This window comes from Orbicella franksi, chromosome 12 (genome assembly GCF_964199315.1).
Source record: "Orbicella franksi chromosome 12, jaOrbFran1.1, whole genome shotgun sequence".
Taxonomy (NCBI): Eukaryota; Metazoa; Cnidaria; class Anthozoa; order Scleractinia; family Merulinidae; genus Orbicella; species Orbicella franksi.
Genome location: NC_138156.1, coordinates 19,213,243 through 19,237,816, shown reverse-complemented (window position 1 = coordinate 19,237,816; position 24,574 = coordinate 19,213,243). Strand labels below are relative to the sequence as shown.

Here is a 24,574-nt window from a genome sequence, read left to right as displayed (position 1 = left end):
GGGACAGTTAATCGTGCTGTGTCCTTTCAATATCCTGAACTAACGCTTTTGTAACTCCATCAGGAACTGTATCGTATATGCTAATGACGCAAATATTGTTAACAAAGATTCTCCTATATATCGACAACAAGGCACACGAAATATACCACAAATTCCCGCTAACCCAATATCGGTAACATCTAGAACCTAATGGAAAGCTGATCTGGTCAGCCGATATAATTGTTTACAAACACAATATACCCGTTCCATCCGCGACAGAAGCCTTGCAACTGTCCTTCGACCCTTCTCCGCACCGGGAAGGGGACCGGGTGCTGGGGTAAACCACCTGCTTATTTTACACCCTTCACACTCTTCACCTGTGGCAGACAGGGCGTAAGCAATCATAATAATAAAGCTTGGGTTTATAGTCAAGACGTAATCAAGAAATAGTCAAGCCAGTCTCACTATTTTATTACCACCAAAAGGATTTGTATCCCAACCCCGACTTACCCCTTAACGGTATGTTTGATCTGGGGCCAACCCACTGAGCAGAGCAGAGATCATATGTACAATCATCAGGGGAGGGGAAGGGAGAAGTGGGGGTGGGGAGAGAGAAGGACAAGTGACCAAAGAGAGTTTAAAGTCCTCTTTTGTCCTCTCCCTTATCAGTCGACTCGTCACGTAGGAAACGAGAGGAAGATTCGCATGTATAGCCTACAACAAAGATAACCAAGCACTCTATGGATCGCAATTTCACCACCCGCTCCCTCCAGACTTTGTAACTACGTCAAAAATCAGAAAGCACCAACAACAGTTTGTGTAATTCCCATCCTTGGAGAACCAGGGACAGCTAGACAGGACGTCCCGACTAGCTGCCCCCGGGTCTCCGAGGATGTGTAATGCCTAATCGGCTTTACCAAATAAATGACGATGATGAAGCGAGATATTCAGTTTTTGCCAGTAGACACAGAAACGTCAAAGGCCAGGCCACAATAAAAATAACGACACTTCACACCATTCGTGTTGGAGGGCAAATAATTTAATTCCTCGCTTGTAAATATAGGAATTGTTTAAAGTTAAATCGATTTCCTCTATATTTCTCTTTCTCTCTCTCATAGAACTTTGGAGGAAAATACAAATAATCGTATCACGTTCTACATTTATCAAAATGTACACAGTCTGCATAAGGGACGCAAGAAATGATCCATGAAATAATTTTCTACAGCAAAAACTGGATAATATTCCGATAATGGCGCAGCAATGGAACCGGACAAACACGTTGAAATAAAACCTCAAATGGCCCAACACAACAGTGCGGAAAACACCTGCTTAGCCTGCTGCTGATCCACCAAAACCCGTTATATTCATTTATCATTAATTTTCCTGTATTTCTGTTTATCCTATTCACGGCGAAGTAACAGTAGTCGGGGAACCGAGAGGCGATGAAACTTCGTAAGAACAACGGAACCGTTTCCGATCCGTATTGGCCAATGAGAATTAAGGCCGAACAATCCGAAAGTTACCTCGCCAGAAAGTTATCACTCGGAACCGACTCGTCTCCCCGACTGATGAACTTCGTTAGCTCAAGAAAACTTCGTTAGTTCGTCATCCATCAAAAACAACAACCAAACAAAGACACATTGAGTCTTTGTTATCGAGTGCCAAACCCAAGAAACAATATATACATGTGATAAGGGAGGGGAGAGTCTTTTAACGCCTTAGCAATAAATTTCCGAAAGAAAATTCAAGGAAAACCTTACGTTACGTATGGTATTATCGAGTTAACAAATTGAACGCCGAATTTTTCCATCAATTAAAAAGGTAAAGAGGACAAAGCTTTCGATGTTTCGAGCGTTAGCCGATATCATTTACTCTAACCAAGGACTAACACTCAAAATATCAGCTCTTAATATAAACTAACTTCTCCACTTCAACGGCAAAGCAGCAAAAACATGTTCGTTAGAAACTATTTCTCCGCTCCGTGTAACCCTCAATCGTTGCCTTACTGGGCTAGTGATAGAGTGAAAGAACTTTGATCATCGAATTCGAATCTAAGCGATGAGTAGGACAGCAGGTTTTGCCACATCAGCAAGCGTTATATTACATGAATAAACCTAAACTAAACCGGAATATCCTGAGCAATAGACGAGACCAGGAGCTGTTATGAATGAACAGGCCCGGGTCACACCACAGAATCGCAAATTTATCTACACTGTGTGGTGGTGGCTCATGGTCGTCCTTCCGGGGCAGCCAATAAGATGTCCGCCGCAGTTCGCGCATGCTCAGCACCGATGCCATCGCCAGGACTTCTATTCCGTGGTCCCAAGCCAGCCAGTGGCAGTCCCAGCATTCCACGCGGCGGAAGAAATCCCGGTATACCTGGCGGGTGTGTTACCGCGGACATGGCGGCTCCACTAAGGTACGGGTTCGGCAAGGACCCTCCATGGGCGAAGATGGAGGGCGGAGCCATGTGGTGAGGATGGGTGTGGCTATGGGGTAGAGAATACGCATGAGGGTGAACGTGAGGAGGTGGGTACCCACCGATACGGTGTGGAACCGGAGGTCGAACGGAAAGACGAGAGAGGTCGAATGGTTCGCGAGACCTTTCCCTTTCGTCGTAAGGGTTCCGTTTGTCTATGTAACTCGAGTACAAGCCATGTGAATGGCCGCCGCCGCTATGTCTGTCACTTGACAAAATAACAAGCTCATGATCGTCCGATGATCTCCTGTCACCGGGTAACTTGGGTTCCTCCCGCCTGCCGCTTGAAAGGGCGCTGCTGACGGAAACGGAAGTCGATGAACTGCGCTCGAACGAGCTGCGGATTTCCTGTGAAGGCGACGTTTCCGGTTTGGGATCTGTGCTGGTCAGGCTAGCGATATTAAAACCTGTCGAGTGAGTAGGCCTGCCTGGTGATCGGCGCCCTTCCACGGGCTTATCCCGGTCGCGTTCGCGTTCGCGTTCACGTTCGCGTTGCCTTTGACTGCCATCGCCTTCCTCGTCAGAAATGTGGACCGTACCCCTCTCCCTCTCGGGGAGTTTACTAGGCAGTATACCAATTCTGTCGCTGGAGTCGAGTCTCCCTCTCTCCTTATCTCGATCTTGGTCGCGATCTCTACTTCGATCGCGCTCACGTTCACGCTCACGTTCACGTTCACGATCACGCTCGCGTTCACGTTCCCGTTCACGTTCCCTTCCACGTTCAAGCTCTCGTTCCTTTTCTCGTTCCGTTTCACGGCTCAGCCAAGAATGATAAGACGCAGGACTACTTGACATGCGACCCCACTCACGATTTAACCCGTGCGTACCACTGAAGCTTGATCCCAGGCCTAAAGAGCTACCAAGTCCACCACTTAAACTGCTGTTCGCAGTACTTCGGAAGGGACTGGATATAGATGCTCCAAGACCCGATCTCAGTCCTCCGACAGCGCTATTGCCCAGTCCAATCGGGGGGCCACCTGAGAGGCCCACGGATCCTCCTCCGAAGGGTGTCAGACCGTGGTTGGTAGGATGGGCCGCAGGAATAGGACCACCTCCTAAGAATGAGCCAGCTGTAAAGATAATACAAGGAAAAAAACTAGTTATTCATTAGGCTGGATTGAACCGGTCGAGGCTGCACCATTGCCACAGAAGGTCCAGTGTAACCCTGATGAAATGAAGTCGGTCTTAATATCTCGAAACATCAAAATTTATCATGCGCTCTAAGTGGAATACATTATCCTTTCAATTCAAAAATACTGAGACCAGATCAAACAGTAGTATGAGAGTTACACAAGAATTTTCCAACTCGTCCTAACTATCAAGTGGATTCGGTCCAACGAGATGAGAGCACGCGAGACTTCACATTATCTGACTGTTTGCACAAACTGAGACGGATAACGAATAACAAACTTGAAATATTTAGCCTACTGCTGGCATCTTTTTACAGTAGATCTCCGTTTACACGACCCCAACATAACGGTCAACCATAACAGTCAAACCCACCAGAGGGAATAGAAGGCGTGGGGACCGGACTCGCGGATCCAGGACCGTGCACGTGATACGACGCGTCGTGAGTACTGGGACGAGTGTGTAACGCGAGACAAGCGCCTGACCGGCTGATGGACACTTGGTCTGGTTTTACATGAGGGTCTTTGTGTAACTCTGCCTGCACCTTAGTTGGGATAATGGAGAAAGCAGAATATAGGCGTTGGTTAGATCTCATCATAGTGTGTTAACGACAGTTGACAGTTACGAGACGAAATTTTGCTGCATGTTATTTTCGTCCTCGTGTGAACCGTTTGAGAAACAGATGACTGCCACAGCGTGGAAAACAAACAACTCTCAGAACAAATTCGCAAGTGCTGGACTCCTACCGTAAATCCTTGAATTAGAGCCCGGGGCGCTTATTCGAGGGGGGCGCATAATCGAAAGGGGCGCTTATCTAATTTTTCCCAAATCGTGGCCTGAACCGTGTTCATAGACTGAAACAAGAAATTGTAGGATGCAACTTAGAAGAAAAGAAACATGTTTCCTGAATTGTAAAGATGCAAATTACTAATGACTGAATAAAAGCAGCTGGACGAGAGTGATTAGACACGACGAAAACTATGCATCCTTTGTTGCCTAATTACTCGTCCACAAAATGGGTAGAGGGGAGGGGACGCTTGTTCGAGGGGGGCGGGGACGCTAGTACAAGGATTTACGGTATGAACAAACTATTTGCATTATTGTATTGGTAACTACTGTACTCAAAACTACTTTCCCAGATGTATTTGCTAGACAAAAACTGCAAGGAAAGCAGTTGATTTTTCTACAATTTTCTTGAAAAAAAAACACACTACCACTACTTTTTTCCTGACAGAAACCTTGAAAAAGTCGTTCGCTCCCGCACGTTGAGCGCGTCTCTTTGATAATTTGGCGGGAAGAGAGACACCTCTTTGTATAGAAACGATAGTCACCACTCTGACAACAACTCTTAACTTCCTATTGTAATTCACGAGTTAAAAAGGGAAAAAACGCTACGTGCTTTACCTTCTGTTGATGATAGTAAATCTGCCACGCGATTTGTACGTGTGTTGCGCACCATTTTCCAGGTTTCTGCGTAGACAATAAAAGAAGCAAGATCAATTGTGCAACTTGTCCAGGACTACCAGAGGTAGTTTCCTAAAATAGCTTAAGAACTTCGAATAAAATCAAAAGGCAATCGCACTGGGAAAGGTTTCCTCCCAATAACAATGCAATGTCTATAAAACTAGAATCAAGGTGGAGATGACGCAAAGTTTTCTTTCATATTCGAATTTATTTCTTAGGTATTCTGCGGTTTTTGTACAAGTACCTTATGCAATGACGCGCTTGCTTTTGCTGAAAATTTGGATTCGTTCAAAGAAACTCGCGCAACATGCAGGAACCAATACGAGAAAAGAAAAACGGCCGCGCGGGGTACGCGAATTTTCCCGCGCTTTTTGTGGCCAGTGACAGGATGCGTGTGTAACATGACTGTAATAATATCTGTTCAGAATGTTGTCCAAAAAGTAGTCTCAGTTAACACAATAGAAAGACAATACCTTTTGAATGAGAGGGGGAGGTGCTGGAGTGTGGGGAGCAAAGAATGAACCCACAGGTGGGACTCCAAGCTGGCGAAAACACAAAACAAGAAAATAACTTTCTCTACGAACACTGTTGTTTGTCATGTGAATCAAAAACCTGATGAATTCTAGCTAAATAGTAGAAAGGAAGCTGAGCAAGGAGCTGCGTTCAAGCACATTTTTTGTAAAATTTCACAGGAGTCCGTCAAAACCAGCCTGAAACGGACATTTTAGGCTGCAGTTCTAGTCAAAGGATATAACGCGCGTCCTTGACTTTGTACGATATATTGTAAATTCATTTGGATCCTCGCCATTGTTAGTCATCCTTACTTCCTCATGAGTTCAAACATTATTGTTCTACAAAACTAACACCCTTTTTTTTTCGGGTTTCTTTTCGTCAAAATCAAGCTAGAACTATATATTACGTGTACCTCTTTAATGAAGGCTACTAAAACGCTTGTCGCATCGTTAAACTTGTTTCTGGCCGAACAACTCCACTGACAGCGATAATCTCTAATAAAGCTAACAACCGTCTTGGAATCAGTTGGTTAATCAGGAATTTAACTGACTTAATCCAGCCTCACCCCCTCCCCCTCCACCTCCTCTCTCCTCCCTCTCCCCTCCACCTCCCCCTTCCCTCTCCCTGTGAGCTGTCCGATTACCCATCGCTATCTCCTTTCCTCAGGGTTGAGGCTCCATTTTCTAAAAGCAAGTGACATGTGGGCTACAGAAAAACAGACACGAAATGCGACCAGTAAGTTACTGTTACATGGGAGCAGCACTCACCACAGACTGGGGTACCTGTGGTGTTGACAGCGGTGCACCATTGCTGTGGAAGTGTTGATGTTGATGCTGGTGTTGGTGTAGGTGTTGGTGATGATGCTGATGACTCTCGTAATGCATAAGCTGTGACGCGCTCATTCCATTAGGAACTCTGTCGGCTTGTGACTGAAGAAAACGATTGTTTAGTTCGTGACGTAGAAATTCAGGACCTGCAAGGAGAACGACGGTTGGTTTGATTCAATCTGACACCTCAACGAGGTGCATTGAAAGTGAGCACTAAACAAAATGCAAAAGCTTCTTTTGTTCAGATCTCTGTCTTCTATCTTTCTGGCCATATCCCCCACCCGTGGGAAGAAATTAAAGCTACCTTCTAGAAAATATAACATTAAGCTCGAACAAAATTGTCCTAATAGGTTGAAATGCGATAATAACAGCTGCCTAAAATTCATTTTGGACACTCTTAATCCAACCTCATCGACTGATGCAACTATCTCTCTATTCGATTTCTCTGTCCTGAGGCTCGGATTAGGGAACGACGGAGAAGGCATTACAAGACATTCCCTCACCATCTTGAGAGAGAGACCACAGGCCTACCTCAAACGTTGATGAGGCTTCTCCAACGTGCATCAGTGTGCGGTATGCAAAGTATACACTTTCATTCACGTTCTCGCTCATTTGCGCGCTACACCCAACCTCTAGAACGAGCTAATAATCTAACTAGTGCAGTGCAAGAGTGCTGCCTAATCTTCCTAAAAAAGTGCATGATTCAGCACTAGCGTCCACACCGAACCCCATCCCCCGCTTCCTTCTCAGTCCACCTGCCCTCATCAAGGGGGGTTGGTGCGCGGCGATGTGGAGCCCGTGTCTGAACCCTGGTGCATTACTTGGATAAGGAAAAGGTGACTCGCCAGCCGGTCCATGAGGATATCCCAGTGCACCCGGGTGGTGGTGAAATGAAGGGAAGTGAGGGAACAGGCTGCCGTGATGGGCGTGTCCAAAGGTGGGCGTCATGGGGTGACTCATGGTGGTGTTGGTACTCAATGCCAGGTGGAAGCTTGTTGAGGTGTTCGAGCCATGGCTGCTGGGCCGTTGCGAAGTTACCGTTGATGAACTGAAACACAACGAGATGTGCGTCGTCAACAAAACTGAGTTTGTTGTTGTTCATTTGGTAGGATAAAGTAAATTAATTTATAATGATATATTTGTAATCCTTGATGAATTTTTACCGTGTCTAAAGAATAATTAACGATTAAAGGATATAAATGGAAATTTAAGTAACCACGACGGCGGCACCGAGGACAACGTCGATCAAAACATGACTTTATATTTAACCTACGAATCTCGCGATACTCTAAATCATTTAGTTGTTTCTCTTTGTCAAAACTATCTCGAAACTGAATCTCGAGTCGAGAGTTAAATTTCAAATAGAAAATTCAATAAATTGGCCGTTGTGGTTCACGTTCTCCGGACAACGCAGAATTTTGTCATTTCACGTTGTTGTTTTGCAGGGGACAGTAAGGAAAGGTAACCAGAATTATAACGTACGTGCACAACCATTGTATTGCTCATTAATTCTTTTGTTTAGCGACGTTGCCGTTGTGGTTTTCCTAAACTCCCTGGAGGGAGGGTCGAAGTCTCAGCTAATTTTCAGAAGTTCATTACTGACCATACGCGTTAATGTAACGAAACTCGTTTCAGTTTTCATCAGTTTCCCATTTTACACTACCGCACGTGTTCATATTACTAACTTGATTACAAGTGCTAAAAGAGTAATACCTTGGCCATTCGGATGGTTTTGATGTAGTCCTCTCCACTTCTTTATCAGAAGATTCAGTAGTGCTGACTTTGGCTGTGGAAACTGGTGTCTTTGCAGCCAAAAGCGAATCTGCAGGACACAAATAATGTTCAGATATCACTTGATGTTTAAAACTTAACATCACATCGCCAAGGTGGCGTCGCGGTCAATCGTATTCGGATCAACTGTACCGTCTCGGTTTACGGGTTACGTTACCGAAATGAAGTGACCGTGACGGTCTGGGAGAAAGCCGTACAGAAACTTGATCACAATCGGTTAGTTGGCGAGTGGCAAAAAGAACAACAAGCGCGATAAAGACTAGAGGTACATGGGAGAAGCTCCCACAAATCGCTTTAGCCCTTTTGTACTCGCCGTTCTTTCAGCTGCTTCCCAACTGCCCAAACTCCTGAGAGATGCTACCCCGGAAAGCCTAACAACCAAGTATTGTTTTTACTGGGTTACTTGGTTAACATTAGGTCGACATCTCTGCATAGCCGTTATTTGTGTGTGTGTTCATTATTCGATAACATCTTCCTTGACAACGGACTAGATACAAACGTGACTCACGTGGCCAATCTTGAATATTAACAATAGAACTCTAACTCGGCTCCGAGGCGTAACGAAAAGAAGGCAAATTGCGCCGAGTTTGTTGTTTTTACGCCCATGTTAGAATTTCGATAGATCAACATTGGCATATTCAGAACAACACTGACAGTAAACTGTACAAGTTAGCAAAGAGAATTCTTTAAATGTTTCTTGCTTTCAGAGACTAAAACACTGAAGAATACATTACAGACTAGGAAATACATTAGCGATGAAAGACTTCTACCTTAGCGCGTCTTTAAAACGCAGTGTGATATTTAGATGACAAAATTTAGTAGCAGTATTATATTACTTACTGCTTGGTGCTGACGTTGGAACAGTCGATTCATTCTCTGACATCTGAAATGCAAATAAACAGTGACGTTAGAATACTGCCGGTCTAACCCAGCAGGGAATATGAGGCGAGACGTTTCAGACGAGAAGGGATTGGAACGAGACACGTACGCGACACTCTGGTCTCGCCCCACTCCCTATTCGTCGATACCGTCCTTTTGCGTGTTTGTGTTCAACGCCCCAAGAAAAAAGACCGGCTGCGGCGGTCTACAGCGACGTTGCCATGGAGTTTAAATTTGGTATACTCACTATGTTACTTTCTGTATTGTTCCCATCGTCAGGACCTCCTTGAGCATTTTAATTGAGAGCTAAATTCAGTAGAAGTCCTTAACAATACATCCAATGGCAATCGCAGAAAGTGACCTTGTTATTTACGTCTTGTGAAAATTTGTTTACCGCAAAAAAGTCATAGCGCAGCCATGCTATATACAGTAGCTGTCATTGCAGTTATCAGCAGCTTGACACACAAACGAAACGAAAGGGTCAATTCTGCATTGTACTGACCCTTTCGCCTCGTTTGCATGCCTTTTAAAACGAAAGAATATTTGACCGCAGACTCAGCTGCAATAACAGCTGTTGAAACAGCTGGAGGGGTTTTATTTATGCATTCGTAAAACGTTTACTCTCTTTTTAAAATTTCATTTCACTCCAAACATGTAAATTTTGACTCGCAACAAGCGCTCCCATTGGACAAAAACAGCGGTCTAAAACCAAGCTACCGGCTGTACCGGAACAGGCCGATTCCAAGTGACGCTGTGCCTCTGTTTCAAAACGAGGCCTCGCACAAAACCTTTCATATGAAAATGAATTTGATTTGCATGAAAATGAACTTATAGGGGGAACCATTTTCATATGAATGGTTTCGCATGAAAACTCAAAGAAGGGGGGAGGGGGGGCGGAGGCAACTCGGAAATAGCCTACTAGCAAAGCAAGCTTGACATTAAAAGTTAAATCCCTTTACATCAAGAACAACATTCTGAGTACTTTTCCAAATATTCTTTTTCCTATCCATAAAATTTGCCTCTAGAGTAAGTTGTAAGTGGAATTTAGCTTACCCTTTCACCTTCACTCTCAGTGTCACACTGAAAAAGAACAAGGAAGCAATTACACAATGTAAGGATGCGCTCAATTGACCTTACAGAGGCACCATCACAGGAACATTCAAGACTGAATGTTTGTCCAGATAGTGGTACAATTATATGATTAAGTTCATTCACTTGCAATGCCCCTAGAAAACCCCTCTCTTTTGAAAAACACTACAGTGTTTTCAAACAAAAATTTAAAACATTTCTCTGTTAATATCATTTTAAAGAGACAATTGCAAAAGTTTGGGAGAACACAGAAACACTACGGAAACACTCCCCTATCAGCACGTGTTTCCATAGCTTTTCCCTAAACTTCCACATGTGTTCGTATAATTGGATAGAAACACAGAAATAATTCTAATTCTTAGGTAGCATGCTGCTGAGCTGATTCTAACTCTTAAATATGTGGATGAGATTCAAGTGTGCAAGTGAGCTGTAGTTTAATGTGGTACTGTATATTGCACTGTTCATAGCGGTTTGATTGAAACCCAAGTGTTTGACAATTCAAATGATCACTGTTGAGCAGTACTTTCGTGAGTATGTATTGTTTACTATGCTGCACAACTTGGTGCTGTTTTCAGTCTGAATGGAACCCTAGTGTGCAACTATTCAAACGATAACAACTGCTCGTCTTTGCTTTTTTTATAATTTACAAACTAAGAAAGAAGGTCAAAAAACCATCTTTACCCAGTATCCTTTGTCAGAACTTGCAGAATCTGAATTATCCTGTCAAAAGACAAGTAAAGGATCAGAAAAAAACAACTACAGGCTAATTTTAAGCACATCATGAGACAAGCTTAGTTGCGAAAAATAGTACATGTACATGTAGTCAACACAATGAAAAGCTGTGGAGAGCAATCAGGTGGATTTAAGAAAACATTTACATAGTACAGAGTAACTAAGCGCAGCACAGCGGCTGAAATCTATTTAAAGCCGGGGTACAATTGTTTTTAGTCTGGCAAACATGCAGCATCAACTAACATGTGAGTGAACCAATTAACCACTCAGTCAAATGCAAGAGGAACACAATCATTCAATATTTAACAAGATGTTTCTTGGCATGGTTACTTATGCATGCCACCCAGCCATACAAAATCTTGCATACATGTAGGTTGCAACTTTAGATTCTATAATTCGAAGCAATATTAGATGCATTTCTTTTCAAACTTATCACTATCACTAGACCTTGCAATCTCTTTCTCATTTTATCATCAAATCTTTTTACAGGGTCTGTCGCACTCATTTGTGCATGTGCAGCAACTTGATTTGTGCACTGATGGTCAAATTTACAAAGTTGGCTTTGATGAGGAAAATCTGATTCCATCGATCTTGTGGGCACAGTAAACATCACAGTACCAGAGTATATGAGGTCTTATTTTTCATTTGTGGAGAGTTTTTACAACATATTTTGTATTTTGGTGCGAAGGTCATGAGAAATTTAATGTCATTGATGGAGGATCATCCTAAACAAAGAATCGAAAGTAGGACAAAGACATTTCAAAGGACAGAAATTTATTACCAAGCTAAGCTTCACAAGGAGATCAGAAATTAACCTAGAGCATGCGTGGTACTGAATCATACAGTTTCTATTTGGTTAAAAACCTTCCAGTGTTGTTAACTCTTTAAATGGGAAAATTTCAAGATATGAACAGTGGCATCAAATAAGTTTTCCTTGAGTAAAATCCAATTCATTCATGAATGAATGAACATCCATTCTAACATTCAAAGTCGAGAGCTTTGAAAATAAAATAGGTGTGATGCTTCAGATTTCACCACAAGAATCAAATCGTTTTAGTTACATTAACTTTCATAAATGGTAGGTGAATATGTACCGTACCCTTACAGAAACAGTACCGTATGCTTCAGATTTCACCACAAGAATCAAATCGTTTTAGTTACATTAACTTTCATAAATGGTAGGTGAATATGTACCGTACCCTTACAGAAACAGTACCGTATGCTTCAGATTTCACCACAAGAATCAAATCGCTTTAGTTACATTAACTTTCATAAATGGTAGGTGAATATGTACCGTACCCTTACAGAAACAGTACCGTATGCTTCAGATTTCACCACAAGAATCAAATCGCTTTAGTTACATTAACTTTCATAAATGGAAGGCGCATATGTACTGTACCCTTACACGCACATAACTTACTTCACTTGTGTTGAGTCCCTTTTCTCGCTGAGGTGGAAACCAAGATCCTTCTGGTTTCTTCCTCTCTACACTGGCATCATCCTCGGAGTCACTGTCTTTGGGTTTTGGATCATGGTGCATCTATGAGAGATAAAGTTTTGGGTAAGTTAAAAATAAGGTATAATTGGAAAAATACAATCATGTACAAGTAGTTCTCATCGTCATGGCTGTTCAAATGGACCAATTTTCTGTTCTGTACTCTTGTAACACTCAGTATACTTCTAAGGGACATTATGCAACCACTGAAATCTATTTGCCACACAGAAATATCCTCACCCTTTCATTTCTGTTGTCAAACCACAATATTCAGATAATGGAAAATATATACCTGGAAATACGCAAAGTTTGCAAACGGAGGCATGTTGAGAACTCGGCAGGTCAAAAGAAGTAGTTTCCCTTAGCACTTGCTCCACCCAAAGAATAAGAATTAACTGACAGCAAAGGTACTTGCAAATATTAGCTCAACAAAGTTAGCACACATTACTTTTATGTCTACAAGGTGTGATCACCTGCTGTTCCACAGTCTTATGTCTCAGTGTAAGCAGGAAGTTCAAAGACTCTTAACAAGTCAAAAATAAACAAAGTACACAGAAGAACACACTTAAACCCAGAACCTTGCACAACCAAGAAAGCTGCCATAACCATTCACAATCCCACCACCTGTTTTAAATCGCTTGCATCTAAGCGTGAACACATGATACCAAAACATGCTCTAATTGGGTGTCAAACGTGGCATGATTGGTCATCAAACATTTGAAGTTTAGCAGACCATGGTGCAAACTTTCGCGCTCAAAGTTCAGCACACAAAATGGCACTATGGCAGAAAGATTAGACATTGAAGGCCTATTCAGAGAAATTGACCCTGACCTGTGTCAATATGCATATGCCTTTCGCGAAAGTGGTTTTACTTCTGGTATAATCATGAAATATTGGCAGGAGCAAGACTTTCAGAGTCTTTCAGAGCATGAAAGTTCGCATTCCGGTCTGCTAAACTTCAAATGTTTGATGACCAATCATGCCACATTCGACACCCAATTAGAGCATGTTTCAGCATCACATATTCACGCTTAGATGCAAGCGATGGTAAATCCCCAAATTCTCATTATCCTTTCAAATTACATTCAAACAGGCATTTAGTGCAAATAACGAACCTGATGTGGAAACAAATTGTTTGTGATAAAGAAGTTTCCCTCCATCCACTTTCACTTGATAACGAGAATTGGGCATACAGATTTTAAAACAAAGTTAACTTTGAATCATTGGTTGTTACGGTCAGCATGATTATGTAATCTGTGTTTTTCTTGGGTTGCCTAACTATTTTGCAAGATCCTGCAGTGTATGTAAATATGGTTTTGTGTTGATCTTATCAAAGAGAGAGAAAAAAATGCTCTAAAAGAACCTTTAAATGTTTCAGTTACACACTACATTCTTTCAAGTTGACTGGCATCCAGTTGTTAAGGTACAGTAGTATGGTAGTTAACACTGTTATTTTGGCACATCTTGATGCATATACTTGGAGTAACTTTTACACAGGTGGCTTGTTCAGTGTGGCAACGTAAACTTTCAAAATTTACCAAACTTGCTTTCCTGTCCGTGTGTGCATTTTCTGTTTCTTAAACAACATTAAAAAATTCACTAAAAATATTTTTCCTTAAAAAAGGGAGACTGTTTTTAAATTATATGTAGCACTGGTGCATTAAACTGTTGATAAAATATCTAAATTCTCTCAAGTTTTTTTATCATTTTTTTAATTGTTTTGCATTTTCTACTATTGAATTTTTCTCTTCATTATTACAACAAAATAGAAATCTGTTAGCCTGAAACAGTGTGGATCTCACAGATATGTCAAACACTCTCCCTGCACTTAACTATTAGCCAAACTATAATACAAAGATATACTGATCAAAGCAACCTAAATCCATTTTGCAATATATGTGTTTTTTAGTAACAGCAACAAACATTGTCAGGATAGAAGTCACAGGTGTGAACACTGCTGTCCAAGTAAATACTATTATCTTTATTAAATGCGTAACTACAATAATTTTTGGCAGTGTCTATAACATGCTGTACTGTAATGTCCAAGCTTAATATGGAACCTCACATTAGGAGCAAGGTCAACTGCATGTACATCTGTCCACATGACAGGAGAAGAATGGCAAATGAGAATGACTGAATCATGGGCATGGACTACAGATGGAGAATGTGAACTAAACAAGACTAGTGGCCCTCGCAATTGCAGACAAACCCGAGACAAATTCAGGGCTTCAACTGTATTTGAACCCATCACTTCTCCATTTACAGTGCATGACACTACACAATCAGAGCCAGGTGAAGTTATAATAATTATCAGTTTTTCCCTTTTCCCTTTCCCCTTAATGATTTTCTCCACCTGTCTGTAACTTAACATGTAATTGCCACTGGCTTTTGCAAAAATTTTTTGTCGATTTCCTTGCCTTCTCAGTTCTTCTAGGTCAACTCTAATTGAAAAGACAAACCCTGCTCACGTATGTTCTGCTGTGATTTTACACATGGCTTCCCAAAATTCCTATAAAACTACTGGGTAACAATATTGAAAAACAGTTACAATCTGAACATAGTTCAGATTACACTGACCACCCTTAAAATCTGAAAATGTGTGTCACCATAATTTGTGTTTACCACATCATGACACCATCTGCAATCCATAACAGAACAGATGCATGGCAACATGGAATCTATTTGTTAATCTCTGTATATATCTTCAACCAAACTGGCAATAAAAAGGACATAATAATAATATAACCTTTATTTACCCTTGGCAGTGTTTATAGCACAAAGGCTAGTGGGGCTGCAAATGATTCAAATTGAACATGACATTGTTAAGAATCCCAACTACATGTACTTGGAGGCAAACCAGTTGGCTATTTACAAGAACAGTCAAGTAAAATAATTATTTATTCGATAGCCATGATGTTGACATGTGGCAACATATTTAGTTTGAATGTGACTGAGATGCATTGGTGTATTACACTTACAGCTGTTTTATATTATTAGTGTATGACTGTATGTAAAAAAAAATATAATCGGTTTTGTTTTTTTAACTAGAGATATCTTCAATGTGTTTTTTATCTTTTAAATTAGAAAAATCTTTAATGCAATATAACAAAGTTATCTTTATTGTTTCTTATCCCTACAGGTTTATTGTTCATGTCCATGGCGGATCCAGACCTTGAGCTTAACGGGGGAGGGGGGGGGGCATTTTGTTTTGCTTGCCCTGCCAGCTTTTCTCCCTTCCGTGATTTCTTCTTTTTTTCCCCAAAACAAAGGGGGGCACCCTCCCCTAGATCCGCCACTGCATGTGTAAAATTAACCTGGACATGCTAATTGACCTTTGGCATGATTTCCACTAACACATGGTCAACACAGACATCACTTTACAATTCCCTGACTTTTTGCTGACAAAAAGTATTATTTCCCTAACCAAATAAATACAAAATGCAAGCCTCCCCTTCCAGATATACTTTCCACCCATTAAGACTGTTCAATTTTCAATAGTTTTCACCTTCTTCATTATGGAAAAACTACACTGACGTCACAAGTGACCCGAAATTTCTTCCAGCCTTTAATGGTATATACTCAGTCGTGATATAACTTCAATTTTTCCTTACTTCTCTTCGAAATGTCAATTTTCCTTGACTCAAAATAAAATTCCCTGACTTTTTGACCTCCAATAATTTTTTCCCTGACCATTTCCTGACCTGTGGCAACCCTGGCCTTTGGCATGACTAACACTACCAGGGATCCTAACCTGACTGTCCAAAGAAATAAATTGAACCTTCTGAGAGCAAACATCGGGGTTAATATTGACGACAGTGAAAAATAGAACTCAAACACTCGCTTACAGAAGTGAGATCAATCTTTTCAGGTGACCTGAAATATTTCACAGAATTTTTCCAACAATTAAAGTCGCTGGCCCAGATGACATAAGCTAAATATTAAATTAAATCTTCCATTTGATTTCAACCTTTGTTACTCGTAAATCCTAGTGATGTCATATACTGACCAAACAACTTGTGTCTTGCCAATACTGTCAATAGTAGTTCAAAACGTTTAAATACAAAGCAGGCACCAAGAATGGTCTTGGTAATACAGGTAAATACAAAGATGGGAGTGGCCCTTGTTCTTTTCTGGCCTGCTTCAAAATATTCGGTTGACTCACTCAGACTGCAAACACATAAAAAACTTGACTAACTTTACATCACCAATATCAGCCATCTTGACCTCCTGCTTGGTCAATAACCTTAATTTCCTTTTGCGCAAGCACCACATATTCACATGCGAGCACGTCTTGATAAAAATATTGAAAATCAGGTCTCTGAGGTCAAACACTTGTAGTTCACAAAATGTCTCTTTCATTTTCTTACAAATGCCAACAGAGATTGATGGAAAAAACACACACCAGCATGCTATGATACTGGCTCCTCAACGAGTAAAACAAGCATCTCAAGGCCCTATTGAAGGTTTTCAAGACCTAGAATATTAAGGTAAAAAAATTTAACAGGATGAAAAATTAACAGGATGAAAAATTAATGGGATAAGAGATATTTAGATAAAATAAAATAGGATATCAGTCAGGATAATCATTATGGGGACTCTCTCTTACTTGTTGCATTTTTGTCTAAGCTTCACTTTTTCATTGAGGCAGGCAAAATAGGTAAGCCTAGACTCAAGGCAAAGAGCCTACATGTGTAGGGTTCCAGATAAGTTTTCAAGGTATGGCGTCAATGAGGAATTCCAACAGGTCAATTTCCAATGCTCCCACCAAATCATCATAAATTTTCTAGTAATTTGTCACGTCATGTTGCTGACCTTGTTGGGTTTTTGACACGAGACCCCTTGCTTATCTGGAACACTGCATGTGTCAAAATAAGTTGCTGCTGAAAGTAAAACCATGCACCTGTAAAAACCTTATGTAGTTTCTAGAAATATCTTAACTCACACCACATGGTCTATGTCATTCAGAAGTCAACAGGCCACATTCAATATATCAATATTCTAACATGGCTCTGCAGCTTTCAGGAAAAAATTCCCAAAAGAGACTTGGATACACAAATAACACCACCAGATATAGAAGTTTGTCCAAAAGGCCTAGGAGCCATGTTAGAATATTGATATATCAAACATGGCCTATAGGGGCTAATCTTTTTTCACTGCTCACACGTTAATCAATTTTTGTTTACTACTACAGTACTACTGTACTGTAGCTGTAGCTTTGTTTGACAATAGTCAAAGTCAAAACTGACCACACAACCAATAAAATAAACAGGAAGGACCATGTGTGACTAAAAAGTTATAAAACTTAAAAAAAAAATTTAAACAAGAAAGACACATGTACATGAAAACCTTTTTACTTAAAAAAAACCTTTTTACTTAGCAGTAACTTGAACAAACACCTTTACTTGAACAACAGCATTGTTCCAAAATACAATTAACCATTGTGTGGAAAGCAATTATTTTATAATAATGTCAAGGTTGCCAGACACAAGCTACAGTGTTTCAATAAGGCCCATCACTTGCTGGAGCTCCAGCAGGTATTCGCTTGTGAATTGCCAGCTCTAGTCTGTGTTAACAGTCTTCAAAAGTTAGCCCTCCAAAGGAACTTGTGACAGGGATATCTCACTGCTTTCTTACAGGTGCTGCACCACTTCAAACATAATTGAAAACACTGCAGCTTTTAGACAAAAATTCTGAGTAGCTTTTGTCACTAACTAACATCTTTTTTTACATGTAGATGAACTAAACTCTTAACTGTGTTTTGTGATCTTACGTGATCATAAGGAAAACAGCACTACAGATTGATAAACTGTTAAACCAGCATAAAGCGCACATGTTGAGGGATATTTAAATTTGTACATTTAACATAATATTCATAATACACTGTGAAGCTGAATAAAATACGAGTAGCAGTAGGTTTGCTATGACCAACTAAAACAGGATTTACTTTCTTTCGACAAGCTACTTACATCTTACATTGTACCATTTACAACATAAAATAAAACAGGTTGGCATTTTTCAACCTGTATTAGGGTAAAATCCATTACCCAGATCTTTGTTGATAATATACATTGTACCCCATCCTAGAAATCAATAAGGTAGCTGCAAATACTTGACAAATACCCAACAAGGGGGATCGGCATGATTAAAATTGATTAAGTCAATATGCTCAATTATGCTTCATGCAACCAAAGCATGGTAAAGGATTTAACCTACCATGCTGAGAATGAAAATAATAATACCATGGCAACAGACACTTAAATGTTTAGACCTGTGTCAAGGTGATGTCATTGTAGGATAAACAAGTGTTGTGAATCATTCTTGGACCCATTTAATTTGCGGTCACTAGATTGATGCCCAAGGGTGTTTAGGCTTCCATTTGTCATTAAATAAACCACAAGCTTGGTCAAAGTATAAATTATTCACAAGGAGGAAACTTCAGAAAGCCTGAATATTCTAGTGAGCCAGCAGCAATTGTTAAATACAGAGCTTCCATTCTGACACTGTGCCATGCCACTTCATTGACAGGAAAATGTCATTACTATCACCAGTAAAATGTGAAAATGTTTTCATGACCTTAATCCAGATGATAAGCATACCAGTGTAGAAAGATTTGGTTTAACTGGAGCTTAAGAAAACAAACATGTGTGTTCCTAACTGATGAAACATGAAACCTTTGATCTAAAATACCTTTTCAGCATCTCCACATCCCAATAAAAAAGAACAGAATTTCACAAAACTGCCACATCTTTGAAATGTTTAAGCTGTGAACTGGTTATCAATCACTCACTACACTGATTGACTAGCTTGTTGTACCGTCTTGACAAAAATTGTTCTCACATCTACCCATCTTTGCCAGAGGTCTAGCTGCACTTGAAATTGAATTCAAACAAAAAGGTAAACAGAGTAATTGGCATCCGACATTGTATAACTTTCTGTGGTTTCAGCTGTTAATTGGAATGACAACAGTTTTCTAAAACAGAAAGACAAAACACCACACCATTGTGTCCCTACGCGTCCCTACAGACAGTTATAAACACCAAGAAAATTTGCCTCTCAGAACAGGTGAAATTTACTGCCAGACACGAGGAGACATGCTCTGCTTTCCGCAATAAAATCACCTCCCTCCAAACAGGCAGAAAGCTTTTCATGAATATGCACGACTAATTTTAGCTCTAACTGGTTTAATTACTTGGGTTTCTTTGATTATTTGAACTGACAGGCCTAGCATGATATTTCTGTAATCACCGGCAGATGTCCAACACACTCTTTCATTCCCACAATCATTAATTTCACCCCATAACAACTCTCTCCCACTTTTTAAGCAGTCAAGACTTGTTTGAATCATCCAAGGCAATACTGTACAAGTATTAATTTTTGTGAGCACACTCACTTTACTTGTGTGAAAAGTATAAATTTAAAAGGTAACATACCCTGGCTCGGCGTTTTTCAGATTTTCGTTTCTTTCCATTTATTCCATTTTCCATACTTCGCTTGGAACTTTTATGTGATCGACGTCCATCTATAAGTATTTCTGGTTTGCTTGGACCCCTCGACTAGGAAGTAATGATCAGACATAAGTACAAAAAGCAGCTCGACAGGATTTTTTTACTTAAACAAGATCACTTGCATCCACCAAGGAACCACTGAAAATCAACAAGCTATTTCCAATCTCAGATTGAACGAGTTCCATGGATGACTGTTGTAAGTGTCTCCAAACCTAATAATAATACTCAGATTATTGATCCTGTGCACAGAAGACTTGCATTTCCTTGATCTGGTGTCATTATTTAATTATACATAGACAAATGAAAATGCCCACGAATGGATCTTTGTCACTGTCAGATGAAAACAGAGTCTTCTTGTTTGCAACCAGAAGACATAACTCTTAATACATTTGAAGTTGATTAATATTGAATAAGCCTACAAGGAGACCAACATTAAACCAAATCCACAGGCTATCTGGCATCATACAGAACCAAAAGGGGAAAAATGAAAACAAACCAAACAGTGAACTACTGTAGCAAGAGCAGAGAATTTCACTAGCTGTTGCAAACTGTCTTTCTCTCCACTATTTGGTGCTAAAGATATCATTTTGGCTTATTAGCATCTCACATCGCAACAGACAGTTGAGAGTACAGAGAAATTTTTAACTGTTAGATATAAATAGCAATGGGCAGTACACAATGCAAAACTGAAAGTTTATACTTATCAAACCACTTCATGTGATAGTGTATCTAGTTTTTGTCAAGACTTGAAAATATATTGAGCACGAATTTTGACAAAGAGTAGCCATAAACCGACTTTGAATTTAATAGAAATGTCTTGGTCTACTTTTCAAAATCTTGTCAAATGGACAAAAGCATTAACTGTCGAGTAGACACTGCTTTGAACCACTCGCATGTTTCATCGCACGAGTCATTGCCACAGAAACGAAGTGTAGTGGCAATTCTTTTCAAGATGGGTTCCCGTAAGCCAACACTCGACATCTCTCAATAGAAAGACAGATATATTGCTCTGGAACCTGGGGATATTGTTCCTTCTACAAACAAGGAAAGTCCTCGGGGACACTAAAACACACACAAGTGGCAAAAAGGTACAAAATTAAACAAAGCTGATTTAACAAGGAGAAAACAGTGTTGTCGAGATTTCCAGTGCGAATCGATAAACCATTGAAAAAACATTCTAAGTTTTACTCTAAGCTTATTTTACGGAACACCACAAACACAAAGCAGTTGGTTTTCTCTTGGCATTTAAACTTAGATACAATCGAACTGCATTTGTAATGATTATGTTTTCTTACAACAGCATATAAGTTAGAAAATACGTGCGAAAGAGGTGGGAAAATTTTTAATGTATGGTTCTTTCAGTGCCCTTGGGAATTGCTAACGCTTCGGTTGTTCGAAGCACCGATCACGCTTTAAAATTGGCCTCAACTTTGGAGCCTGGCAAAAGGCCACCAGGAAACGCAAATTCTGTATGAAAACAACATGGCCACGGTTCTGAAAATAACAGAAGTTCAGCTAACAAGCGAGGAATGTTTGTTAATAACTTAATCCAATCATCTGCCAGAGTTTGGCTGTGATCGTTCTAGTTTAATCGCTGAATATTTAATACTCCTTATGGCAAGATGTTTTACCCCAATACTGAAATTTAAAGAGGGTTCGAAAGCCTCTTTTCACCTGAGTAACCGAATGAATGCACTCTCGAGATATTTGTCGGTTCTAAAACATCAGCATTTCCTTGTCGAATTAGGAGGTTTATTCGGGGCCACGAAGTGTGGTCAAAACATACAAGCCCGTTAGCTTCTCCCAGCTTGAACGTAAACTGCAAGGTACGCGGGTTTAGTGGCTTTGTGAAGAATGCCGGAAGGAAAAAACACATGTAGACCAAACGAAAGAAGCGATCAGCCATGTTTTAAGAGATAACAATGCCCGTACTTTGAGCACAATTTTTTCTTAGCACGCGAAAATGGCCTCCTTAGGCAATCGAGAATCATTTGTGGTCTGCTCGAGGTTTACTTGGTAAATTACAAGCCCAAGTATATCACTTAGTAACAATGATACCGAGCCGACTACAACACGTAGGAAATTGTTCATGCGTAGCTTTTATATATTTAGCGTTGATATCTCCTTGAAAATCTCTCCAAGAACACCTCTTAAAATCGGCACGAAGACAGAATGGGGTCGTTGAAAGACAAACGCTACGCGCACTCGCTCGTACGCAAAATTGCAGCGAATTGCCTTCGAAGGGCCGCGATTAGTTATCCCTCCTCAAACTTGAACGAAACAGGGCTTTAGCTAGGCATTAGTGATCAATTGAAAATTTGACATTTATGGCTGTAGGAAGTTCTTGAGGCTGAAGCTCGAGTGAATTGTTGCGAAAAGTAAACATTGTACGGTCTCCGTTCTAGACGCCCTCTGTACACAAAATGGCTACAGCACGAATATTTTCAAAACAACCGAACGCATCAATCAAATCCAGAACTTCCAAAACATGTTTGGTTCATCTGCCAACGTAAAAATGCCCTTCAACCAAGTCGGTCTCACTTTGTGATGAAGTGTTTGTCACACTGCGACAGAGAGAGAGAACCGTTCAGCGCGACCTGTTACTGTTAATCGTTTGATAAAGAAGGCCGCAAATAATTACTATTTCTGCCCTACCTCCAGCGCTTCCAATGAGGAATACGACGAAATGGCAAATCCGTCGATGATGTCCTCTTCAGGCGACGTAGAACCTCGCCGTTTGCGATGAGTTTTATTTCGGCTTTTGCCATTTGAGTTGATGGCCGCGTGCGACTCATTGCCGACGTCCATTCCCACTACTTCACCGTTCTCGGTGGCTTTTCCATCCTCGTCGCTCTGCGTTGCTTTTTTAACTTCCTCATCTTTCATTTTCACCTCCTCTGTTACATTATAAGCCCTCAAGCCTCTTGTGCGGTCGTGAAAAGCGTCCCAAACTCCTTGATTCTGGTCAGCTGTGCTGGAGCTAGTATACAGAGCGAAGTCAACGAGTAGAAAGTGAGTGAACTGAGCCGAGTGCAGTTGACAATATCAGCAAGGTGCTATTAAAATATCGTAAGGGAGGGGAGGTAGCGTCAAAACTACGACTGCGATTGCTTTCTTTAGATTAGCCAATACTGTTTATTTACGTATTCCTGGAATCAATGCATAGGTGCTTGGTAAGATAATGTCTTTATATTATGAAAAAAAATGCATATTTCTGTTCATTCTGATGGTTTAAATTAAAGAGTAAACCGGTCCCCGGAGAGTAACAAAATGGTTTTCCCTCAAGCATGACAGACAGCCCGGTGTGAGCCCGCCCCCTTTGTTTCACGGACCAGAGTTCTGCGGTTTGAAGGTCACAAGAAAGACACTTTTTTTCTCGTAAATGGGCCTTCCGGTATCCTTTCCACACTTACGACAAAATGAGAATGTTACAGGACCGCGAATTCCCCCTTCAGAAACTGTCCATGACGCCTCAGTCGTGACGCCCGTCTGCTTCAAGCGATGTCCGCAAGCGCAAAGCAATTAATTAAAAGCAACTTCTCAGCTGTATTTGTATCTGTCATTCGTCCAAGATACCAACTATTTAAACATCCGTTCGGGAACAAGCTTGAGTGAAATTTTACAAAAGAAAACGTACCGGTCAAGATCAATGAAAAAGATCACTCAAGACCGAGGGAAAATTCAGTTGCGCACTCCTCGAAGGAACAGCGTTTAAAATGTCTCTTCCTTCTGTCCGTCATCTTCTATTTCCAGTCCGGAAACCATTGGAAGAACCAAGGGCCCCGAAATTGACAAATTTGGATATGTTATTTCATAAAGGCTAATTGCAAGACAATTTGAATCCAAAACAGTTTTAGTTTCACACTCAGCAAGTAATTATACGGAAGGCTATTAATTTTTATGCTCGGCAGTCAAACTGAATGCACACAAACAAGCGTCACATTTTGAAATAATGTTAATGATCCTGTTCTCTTAGCGTGACTCATTGAAAACCCATCATTTCCCCCCAGAAGAAAATGCCGACAGTGAATTGGTTTCGCTTCGATAGTAATTTCAAAACCAAACTTACAACATGTAGATCACACATTACAATTTCGGAGGTGATATTTATTTAAGAACCGCCTAAAATTCTACGTTATCGATTAGTTTTGGCTACGTAGCGCGGATAAGCCGTAGATAAGACACCAACTTTCTTGACTGGCAAAGACAGATAAGCAATAGGTAATGCGTTCATATATATAGCTTATACGCGAAAGATCGCCAAATCCGATCTCTTTACTGATAAAATCTGAAGCGATACTATAGAAGCCCAGGAAAGCTTATGTGGGCTACAAACATTTTAAGCACCCAGTTCAGTTTATTACAATTTTGTTCTAGCGCCGGAGAGAAAGTAGATTATGAAACCGTATGGTTAAGTCATTTTCTCCTCCGTCCTTCAGCATGCGACACGCAAATCCTCTCATTGGGTTCTGTTAGTCTTTTAATGTAATGAGTTTGCGATCGGCCAAAACAATATTGCGCCCTACAATTTGCTTATAGTTCTATTTGTCGAAAGCAAACACATCGAAAATGAGCTCGTCCGGTTCATTTTCCGTGGTGAAGTACATTTCACTTTTGTCAGTGGCGAATTGATTGATGAGGCCTTCGATAAAAGTGATAAACTCGACTGAAAGCCCCCGAAGAAAAGGAAAAA

The 24,574-nt window shown here is 40.6% G+C and overlaps 2 protein-coding genes across 3 annotated transcripts in view; one reads left to right on the top strand and one right to left on the bottom strand.

The window, feature by feature from the left end:
- The window catches only part of LOC145464403 (18S rRNA (guanine-N(7))-methyltransferase-like), a 127,743-nt gene that overhangs the window by 98,922 nt on the left and 4,247 nt on the right, over positions 1-24,574 (top strand). The gene's annotated exons all lie outside the window — the stretch shown is intronic.
- Positions 101-23,471, bottom strand: LOC145464368 (uncharacterized). Of its 2 annotated transcripts, XM_081448230.1 has the most exons (14): positions 23,295-23,471; positions 22,537-22,861; positions 19,807-19,929; positions 12,302-12,421; positions 10,831-10,869; positions 10,114-10,140; positions 9,022-9,064; positions 8,104-8,212; positions 7,212-7,438; positions 6,331-6,536; positions 5,524-5,592; positions 4,991-5,056; positions 3,962-4,130; positions 101-3,528 (listed from the first exon to the last, which is right to left on the bottom strand). In XM_081448230.1, the coding sequence occupies exons 2-14, from the start codon at positions 22,765-22,767 to the stop codon at positions 2,207-2,209; spliced, it is 2,751 nt and encodes a 916-aa protein (XP_081304356.1). In that variant the 5' UTR covers positions 22,768-22,861; positions 23,295-23,471; the 3' UTR covers positions 101-2,206. The 2 variants fall into 2 exon arrangements, with proteins under 2 accessions (XP_081304356.1, XP_081304357.1); XM_081448231.1 differs by lacking the exons at positions 5,524-5,592; positions 23,295-23,471 and having other exon boundaries at positions 102-3,528; positions 22,537-23,285.